The sequence below is a fragment of the Gymnoscopelus microlampas genome (genome assembly GCF_963454915.1).
Source record: "Gymnoscopelus microlampas genome assembly, chromosome: 16".
Classification (NCBI taxonomy): domain Eukaryota; kingdom Metazoa; phylum Chordata; class Actinopteri; order Myctophiformes; family Myctophidae; genus Gymnoscopelus; species Gymnoscopelus microlampas.
This window is the reverse complement of record NC_139953.1, coordinates 22636729-22645740: the sequence shown is the minus strand read 5'-3', so window position 1 is coordinate 22645740 and position 9012 is coordinate 22636729. Positions and strand designations below refer to the sequence as shown.

At 44.6% G+C, this 9012-nt stretch overlaps 1 protein-coding gene across 1 annotated transcript in view; it reads left to right on the top strand.

The window, feature by feature from the left end:
• Positions 1 to 3167: 3167 nt before the first annotated feature.
• Positions 3168 to 9012, top strand: part of syne1a (spectrin repeat containing, nuclear envelope 1a) — a gene marked incomplete at its 5' end in the record, with an annotated part of 159284 nt that continues 153439 nt past the window's right edge. Inside the window, 2 exon segments of the mRNA XM_084082326.1 lie at positions 3168 to 3315; positions 7095 to 7156. Of these exon segments, the coding sequence (XP_083938452.1) occupies positions 3168 to 3315; positions 7095 to 7156 (210 nt within the window).

Sequence of the window (9012 nt, the reverse complement as noted above, 5' to 3'; positions counted from 1 at the left end):
CATTCACAGGCAAGTCTGAACCAAACTGAGACCCCAGGGTTCTAGGTGCTGTACAATGTCTAATCAGCAGGTCAGATCTGGTCAGTGGCCAGCTATCTGAGGATAAGTCAACAGAGATAGACGTGCCTCAGCACAGGGGGGTTTGTTTATGGTAATGTTTGAGTCATAGTGACATGCCTATATATGAGCATATCGGGTTTGTTTATGGTTATGTCTGAGTCTATATATATATATATATATATATATATATATATATATATATATATATATATATATATATATATATACGTACTGTATATGCTGATGATATGTTTGACTTAGTTATTTGCATTGATAATGTTGAGCGCAAACTGTGCAATGACTGGAGAGTGCATTCCCTGGATTCCCTTAAATCTGCAGTAACCTGATATGAAATGGTTTGTTTATAGACTGGATTATGTGTGTAAAGGCAAGATATAGACTATGCAATATATGTAAAAAACTGGATCGCATGGATGTGTGTTTGTACTCACTTAAACACACACACACACACACACACACACACACACACACACACACACACACACACACACACACACACACACACACACACACACATACACACACACACACACACACACACACACACACACACACATGCACGTCGCACACAGTACACTAGATGCACACAATTTTGACAATGACACATGGACAAATATGCACGCTTATACTTTCAAAGACACGGAATATGACGTCCAGTCTTGTGTCTGGTAATGGGAGGACTGCCAGTGGTGTGATTATCAGCAGACAGATAGCAGATGACAGCTGCCATTGGTTATTGATGACTTTCATAATTAGAATCCCTTATGGGGAAGCGCAGAACAAAAGGGAAAATCATACTCATGATGAATGGTTCTCTCATCTTTAAAGCTGATAGAAGGCCCACCCGGCTATTCTGCATTCAATATTGCTTTCCAGGAACGCCTCTGAATATGGTATCAAAGAAAAGACTGCCCTGCCTTAATATTGCCAGAGCTCGCTCTGTGTGTGTGTGTGTGTGTGTGTGTGTGTGTGTGTGTGTGTGTGTGTGTGTGTGTGTGTGTGTGTGTGCGTGTGCGTGTGCGTGTGTGCGTGCGTGCGTGTGCGCGTTTGTGTACTTGACAGATCGGAGAAAGTAATATGGGAATAAGGGAAGAAAATGAACTGAATGAATTGGGGGAAATACAGGTCAGACAGAAATAGTGGCATAAGTCAGTCTTTGTAAATAATACACGGTCAGCAAAACAATGCTGACATTTGTGTTTACCTCATAAATCCATTGTAGCAGGAGTTTGAGTGCGATTTTGACTTCTGGATTTGGAATCCAATCCCTCTATCATCTCTAGTATCACTTACAGTGAAGTGAAATTTGCCTTTTAAAGTGCTGATACCATACAGTCTATGCACGTTTTAGCTTGGCAAAGAAATTAAGTCAGTTGATATATTTGTATTGCCCTGATAGATTTTACTAGTAGTGACAGCAAAGTGAAAGCGACACCTTTGAGTAAACGCAAGTTAACCATTTAAAGTAAGTAAGACCGTTTTGGAACGCCTGAACATGTATTTTCTGTTCACTAAAGCGCTGGAGAGACAGGGAGACCCCTTTTACTGAACAAACACTCTATAGCAATTATCATCAGAATATAGAGCTTTAACTTTTAACGTCTTTTCACCCAATTATTAAAATGTTTTTAACCAAAAAATATCACTTACAAATAACAATATCTTTAAAGTATATGGCGATGTGTCGCTAGCTTGTAGATCTGCTATTTTTTATGTCGATAATAGCATGTTCAAAATAGGGATGCTAGATTGAAAGTGGTTAATTACAATACAACGTCTGGAAAATGTCTTATTCTATTATATATTGTGTTCTGTAGACTGCCTACCCCACCCCCTCCTGGTCAGGCAAGGCAAACGATGAAAGAGGGGTCCTTAGAGGAGAGTACAGTAGCAGATCAGACAGCACTAGTGCCAGCGATAGCCTGCCTGCTCCCCTACAGGCTTTGGACTAGAAAGCCACATATGCCTCTGAGCACCGCACGGTATCTGTGGGGAGGAGAGTGTGTGTAAGAGAGAGAGAAAACAAGAGTGAAAGAGAGCGAGACAGAGAGGGGGAGAGAGGTGTGTGTGTGTGTGTGTGTGTGTGTGTGTGTGTGGGAGGGGGGGGGGGGGGGGGGCGTTGCAGTGCAAGGACTTTCGAAAGCCTGCAGCTCATAGGGAATTCCTGCACGTTTATCCTGACTGTGCCCGATGGACTGTGTGTGTGTGTGTGTGTGTGTGTGTGTGTGTGTGTGTGTATGTGTGTGTGTGTGTGTGTGTGTGTGTGTGTGTGTGTGTGTGTGTGTGTGTGTGTGTGTGTGTGTGTGTGTGTGTACTTTTGTGTATGTGATGCTGTTGATGTAGAGCTCACACTGTCTCCTCCTAAACTGCCCAATGTCCCCAATCGTCAGTCCTTCCCAATCCCTCAACACACACACACACACGCACACGCACACGCACACACACACACACACGTTGCCCCCCCCCCAGCCCCACCTTCCCCACAACAGGACAGTGCTGCTGTGACATCATTCATTCCCACGCACTCTGATTGGCTGGCCGGTGGACTGGTGGAGGGAAGTGGATTGTTCCTGCAGTCTACGGAGAGAGAGGGAAAGGGAGACTGAGCAAAAGATAGACAGAGAGAGGGAGAGTGAGAGAGAGACACAGAGATTGATGCTGAGAGAAGCCGGCACTGCGCTGCGCACTCTCACACTCACTCACACACTCACACACACACACACACACTCTTTGCATCACTCTTCGTGTACACTCCCACCAGCACACTGTCAAGCTGCTTAGGAGGCAGGAACAGTCAGACTCCCAGTACATTACGTTAACTGCAGGACAGGACAGAGGGCAGCAGGACCTGGAAGACAGTGAATACTGGGAGGACCGAGGAGAGGAGGTGAGCTGCACCTTCCTTGCCTCCTTCCTTTCTCGCTGCTTTTGGCAGGGAGCAACAGTTTCACTGCTGTCATCATCTCAGGAGATTCAGCCTCCTGGGGGGGGCTCTTTAAAGACCTCCCCGCTTTCCCCCCAAAAAGGGAGAGGCAGCAAGGGCAAGGACAAGGGCAAGTGTACCCTCTCCGGGTAGGTTGCCGTGGATGTACTCCCCACGCCCCCATGAAGACAGGGGGGGGTCCAGGTGCAGTGTGGGTTACAGGATGGCTCGACGCTCAGGGGGCGAAGCATCCCCGAAAAAGAAGAACACGTCCCTCAACCTAGTGGCTGGGTTCTCTCGCTACCTCCGTGGTAAGTGGGGCAGTGTGTGCTTGTGTGTGTTTGTATGTACAGTATGTGTGTGTCCCAGCCAAAAAACAGAGAGAGAGCAAGCGAAAAAAGCTAACACAAGTGTGTGTGTGTGTGTGTGTGTGTGTGTGTGTGTGTGTGTGTGTGTGTGTGTGTGTGTGTGTGTGTGTGTGTGTGTGTGTGTGTGTGTGTGTGTGTGTGTGTGTGTGTGTGTGTGTGTGTGTGTGTGTGTGTGTGTGTGTGTATGTGTGTGGTATCTTAAATGTGTGAGGACATGCTGCTGTGTGTATGTGTTAGCATGGCACTGCAGTATGTACTGTATACATGCCTGTGTGTGTGTGCATGCACAGTGCACACACGTGCATGCATGTTTGTGTGCATGGGTGTGTGTGCATTTTGCAGCATTTGATTTCTTCTCCCCTCCACTATTTAGCTCTCCATGCAGGACAGCTCCTTAGGGAGCAATGTGTGTGAGTGTGTGTTAAGTTAGGAGTTGTAGGAAAGAAGGATTCAAGGGAAGGGGGGGGGGGTGTTTCCACCTTGGGAGGGGGGGCATATGGAGGTCGTTCTGTGCTGAGCCCACAGCAGGTGAATCCGCAGACAAGCACCAGCACTCTGCATGTGTCTCGGCACAATAGGAGGACTGTCTGCTCCAATATTTGATCCCTTATCTGTCTGTCTTGGCTGTGGTTCTGGCTGGCTGTCAGCCCGTCTGTATAGTCATCTGTATTTCACACTATTCGCCTGACCGACCATCTGTTTGTCTATCTGTTGCACTGTCTGATTAGATCATATTAGAGTTAATTATACACTGTTGACTGGTTTTCTGTGAAATGCATGTGTTTTGCATAAAAATCCCTTGTGGTTTTAATGCACAGGGAAACAGACTGACAAAGATGTTGAAACACTGTAATAGATAACAGCCTGGTAGCTGCAGTAGAGATTCTTAGTAGTTGGTTCTGTGAAATCAAATCTAATGCTGTCCGCCTACAGTACATGTGTGTCTGTCACTGCCCCAGTTAGACCAGATACACAGCCAAAATACACAGTCTATTTTTACACTTTTGGAGTTTTGTATTTTCCTATGTACAGTCAGCAGATGCAGCGCAGGGCAACAGTGTTTGTGGTTATATTTCATTAAGGTCGTCTGCACAGTAAGGGGTTAGTGTGCGGTAACTGGGGGACAGCGGATGAGACTGATGATGGTGACTACCAGGGCTAATCATGTGTTAAAATGCTGCTTTGAGGCTTGGGGTGCTGAGGAGGGTGATTTGTGTTATCGAAAGTGGGAGTTGATGCGTGTGTGTGTGTGTGTGTGTGTGTGTGTGTGTGTGTGTGTGTGTGTGTGTGTGTGTGTGTGTGTGTGTGTGTGTGTGTGTGTGTGTGTGTGTGACAGAGCAAGTGCACTTGAAAGTCACCTCGTCCCAGAGATTGAAAGCTGGCACCACACACATGCAGACATGTTCTGCCTCACACACACATGCACACACACACTCAGGCTCCAATAAGCGGGCCAAATCTGTCTCATTCTCCTCCAATATTCCTCCCCATCAATATTTGATTATTCTCGGACCCAATCAAACGATTAATTTATAAAATGGGGGACCTGCTCGGTGGCACGTATGACTGTGTGTGAATATGTGTCTGCATTATGTATGAACGCACACACATCATCACAGCTACCAACCCGACACACACACACACACACACACACACACACACACACACACACACACACACACACACACACACACACACACACACACACACACACACACACACACACACACACACACACACACACACACACACACACACACACACATACATACAGCATTCACATCCCTGACCACTCACGTCTGCCCATAGCAATCTGTGACACACTAACCGACTTGTGTAATCAAATAGTCAGCGTGTTTCATTAAGGGAGTGGGAAGCCGTGTGCAGGCGTCCTCCTCGTTGATAACATGCTTATCTCAAGGATATTGCTCTGTGCCGCAGCCAGGCCGGGGGAAAAAACAAAACACTGTCACGTGTGCCGGCTACGATACGTGATGAGAGCTTTTGGCAGGGCAGGAAGTGTGTGTGTGTGTGTGTGTGTGTGTGTGTGTGTGTGTGTGTGTGTGTGTGTGTGTGTGTGTGTGTGTGTGTGTGTGTGTGTGTGTGTGTGTGTGTGTGTGTGTGTGTGTGTGTGTGTGTGTGTGTGTGTTTTCCTGGCATGACATAGGACCACTATGTTCTTTGCATTTATGGGACAGGTTGGGAACAGGATCACAGATGTAGCCGTTGTAGGAGTCGCAGTTGCAACATGCTGCTTGCTCCACCAGCATGCATTACTGTGATGACGGAATGCCAGGAGGAGTGATGGAAGTTGTTTTAGAGATGTGACTTGGCTACAATGGGTTTATTCATTTCTGTTTGTCAATTTCGGAGAAAGAACATACACTAGGCTGCAGCGGTCGCTGCAATACCAACGGGAGATGAGTGGGGTTTGCAGCGGCTATCGCTGTATTATGAAGTGAGGGTGTCCAGCACTGTGGATGGATTACTTTGTAAATGGATTGGTTTGCTACAAAGGCTAGCTGAAACAATAAAATTGTGTCTGCGTTCGTGTGTGCATGCGTGCGCGTGTGTCCGTGTGTGTGTGTGTGAGGGCTAATAGTATCCTTGTGGGTACCCAAAATCCCCACAAGGATAGTAATACCTGTCAAATTTGACCTTGTGGGGAAATGTTTCAGGTCCCCTTGAGTGAAAGGGTAATTTCCATGGCAAGAAGGATTTTTTAATCTGATTCAGATTGTGGTCAGGCTTAGGATTAAGCATTTAGGGGTTAGGTTTAGGGTTAGGGATAGGGATGTGGGGTTTGGGTTGGGGTTGGGGTTGGGGCTAGGGGTAGAAATGGCAAAACAGAATGGATGGAAATGGCATTTTAAATGAAGGATTTCACGCTTTTGACGTCCCCACAAGATGATAATTACAGGTCTCTTGTGCATGTGTACAGGTGTGTGTGCATGTGTGTTTGTGTGTGTCTGTGGGTGAGTATGTGTGTGTTTGTGCACATGTGTGTTTGGATGGATGCTTTGTGTATTTTTGTGCATGTGCTATGAACCACTCAGAACCTGATTTATGTCCCTGGACTCATTTAAGCAAAGTGTCCTTTTAGGGGACATTGTCAGTAGATATCTATGCTATTGATTGAGTCGTAGGTAATTTAGGGGTTATCGCTGGAGGCCACAACAAGAGTCGCCCTTCACTATAGTTGAATAAATGCACATGCTGGAGAGGTGCTTTTTATGTGACATGACCATTACACTGAACAATAATGCAGCAACAAATTGCATACTTGAACTGTGGCTGCTAGGCTAATGAAACCCTCAATTGAACATGGAAAGGTGGCCAAAGGGACGTCCTTATCTTATTGAAGGAACTGCTGCCATGTGCCCTTTCTGTCCTGGAGAGGGCATTCTTTCATAAGGGTATTGGCTTTTCAGTTGACGAGAAGACAGGTTTCGTTGGTGAAAATGCCGTCTAAATGTCAGATCACTTCTCATTGGTCAGTACTGTATGCCAGAGTGTGGCATGGCCTATTTTGGCTTGTTTATCAAATAATACTGTCAAAAGTTAACAAGAATCACCCGCCATTATGAAACACAAACTCAATTAGCAGTTAATTATCGGAATCAGTTTAGATTGAAAGTGAAAGGATGGATTTTTTTCTGTAATTATTGCATTGCAATATATTGCATGTAGATGATCACAAAACTTTTCTTTCTGATGTACAGATGAGCAAGAGGCGGTACAGAAAAGGACGTTCACAAAATGGATCAATTCCCACTTGGCAAAGGTAAGGGAGTTCTGCTGCTTACTGTTGCTATTACAGCAACATCGCTATTTCATTTTTTACTGCTCATAATGTATCTTCTTCCTCTGCACCTCCTCATCCTCTTACAACCATTATGCTTCCACCATGATGATTCATGGCTCCTTTTCCAAAAACTCACTGGGAAAATATGAGTAAGAGGTATAACTGTGCCAGCCAAAACCACACGTGCTGCTATGCTTACCTGCACAGCTTCTTTTGTTGTTTTTATTCATTCAATCTCTTATAGCCAGTGGCAAGGATTTTGTCTTACTCTAATTATCTCTGGGACACGTTACAGTATCAACACATTCTATGTCTTTCCCCTGCAAGCTATAGTACAGCAAATAATTTGAGTCTGCTGTAACCTTTATGATTTCATATTAACTTCTCCACCTCAGTTTGGCAGTTTTCTTTTTCATTTAGATTGTTCAGGATAAGCACTTCTAGAGTATGTCTGCCCTTCATTTGCCTCTCTTGAAAAGCAGGGGGCTAACAATGTACCTGTAGCTAAGCCTAAACAATTACAGTTGGTGTAGCCATGTGCCACGAGCCATCATGTGCATGTAATTATGGTATTATACTGCATTAGGTGCCTCAATTTAACCCATTACTGCTTGAGTAGTGTGTCAGGAATGAGTGGACAAGGCAACTGTGGCACGGCACAAGGTAATTAAGTGCTATTTCAATCCGAGACGCCCCTCTCAAGGTTTCCAATTTGATTATGACAGTGGTGATGGCCTTGTACTGTGGTGACATGGAGCAGAAAATTCATCTGAAAAGAAGCCTGTAGGGAATAAACCTTGAAATAACATTAAAAATATCACATTTTAGGGCCTTTACAGATGCAAATTGCATGTAGCCAAATGTTTAAATGCCTTGAATGTTTAATAACATTTAAGGTAAACAATTCATTGTTTATTTATTACATCATGTTCATGCAACTGAATGAATATTAAGCAGTTGTAGCTCTTGCTACAACTGCTACTTGCGTATACATTTCAAATGCAGGGACAAAGTCAAGTGGGGGAAAGTGTAGAGGGTTTAAGAGGCTCTGCTGGTCCTGTGGTCTGACTCTTTATCACAGAATATACCAGGCAATTCCAAGCAATGCTCTTTCAAAGGAGAGTTTCTTTAATGTTGCCTGCAGCAAGAAAACATGGCCCAAGTGGTGAGCATGAATTGGTTATGTAAAGGACCGGGCAATTTATTTTAAATGTGATTGATTGATTGATTGATTGATTGACTCACTCACTCGCTCACGCTCACTCACCTAATCAATAGATTGTGGTTCTATTAGCAGAGAGATGTATGTCTGCCTTGTTATTCTTATTTTACTCCTCTCTGCCTGTCTAGATGATTACATTTGCTGCTGTTCTGTCAATTTTAGTCATCATCAGCTTACTTACCCTTTCACCTGAAACCTGACGTTGCCGTAGCGACACTGATTGGCCAATATTTGACTTCCAAAAATCTCTTGGTCGCCATGGCGGCTCAGAAAATGCAAGGACAGCTTTGTGATGTTGGGGGGTAGGGGATCATTTCAGAAGCTGCAGAGAATCCATTCTAACAATCTGCATGTATTCTAGAATCTAGAACTTTCTGTGGAAGACAAATCATACATGTCAGGCTATAGTGCTCTACACAGCAAAATCCTCAGTGTTACAGTTTTTCTTCAAATGCATGGATGCATTTCTTGAAACTCTGTCCCCATTCACTTAACAGTGCCTCAAAACCCCACAACATTAAACCGAGGTGGGTAGAGTAGCCAAAAGCTGCACTCAAGTAAAATAAATTTACTTTAAACTTATAATGACTCAAGTAGAAGTAAAAGTAGTTAT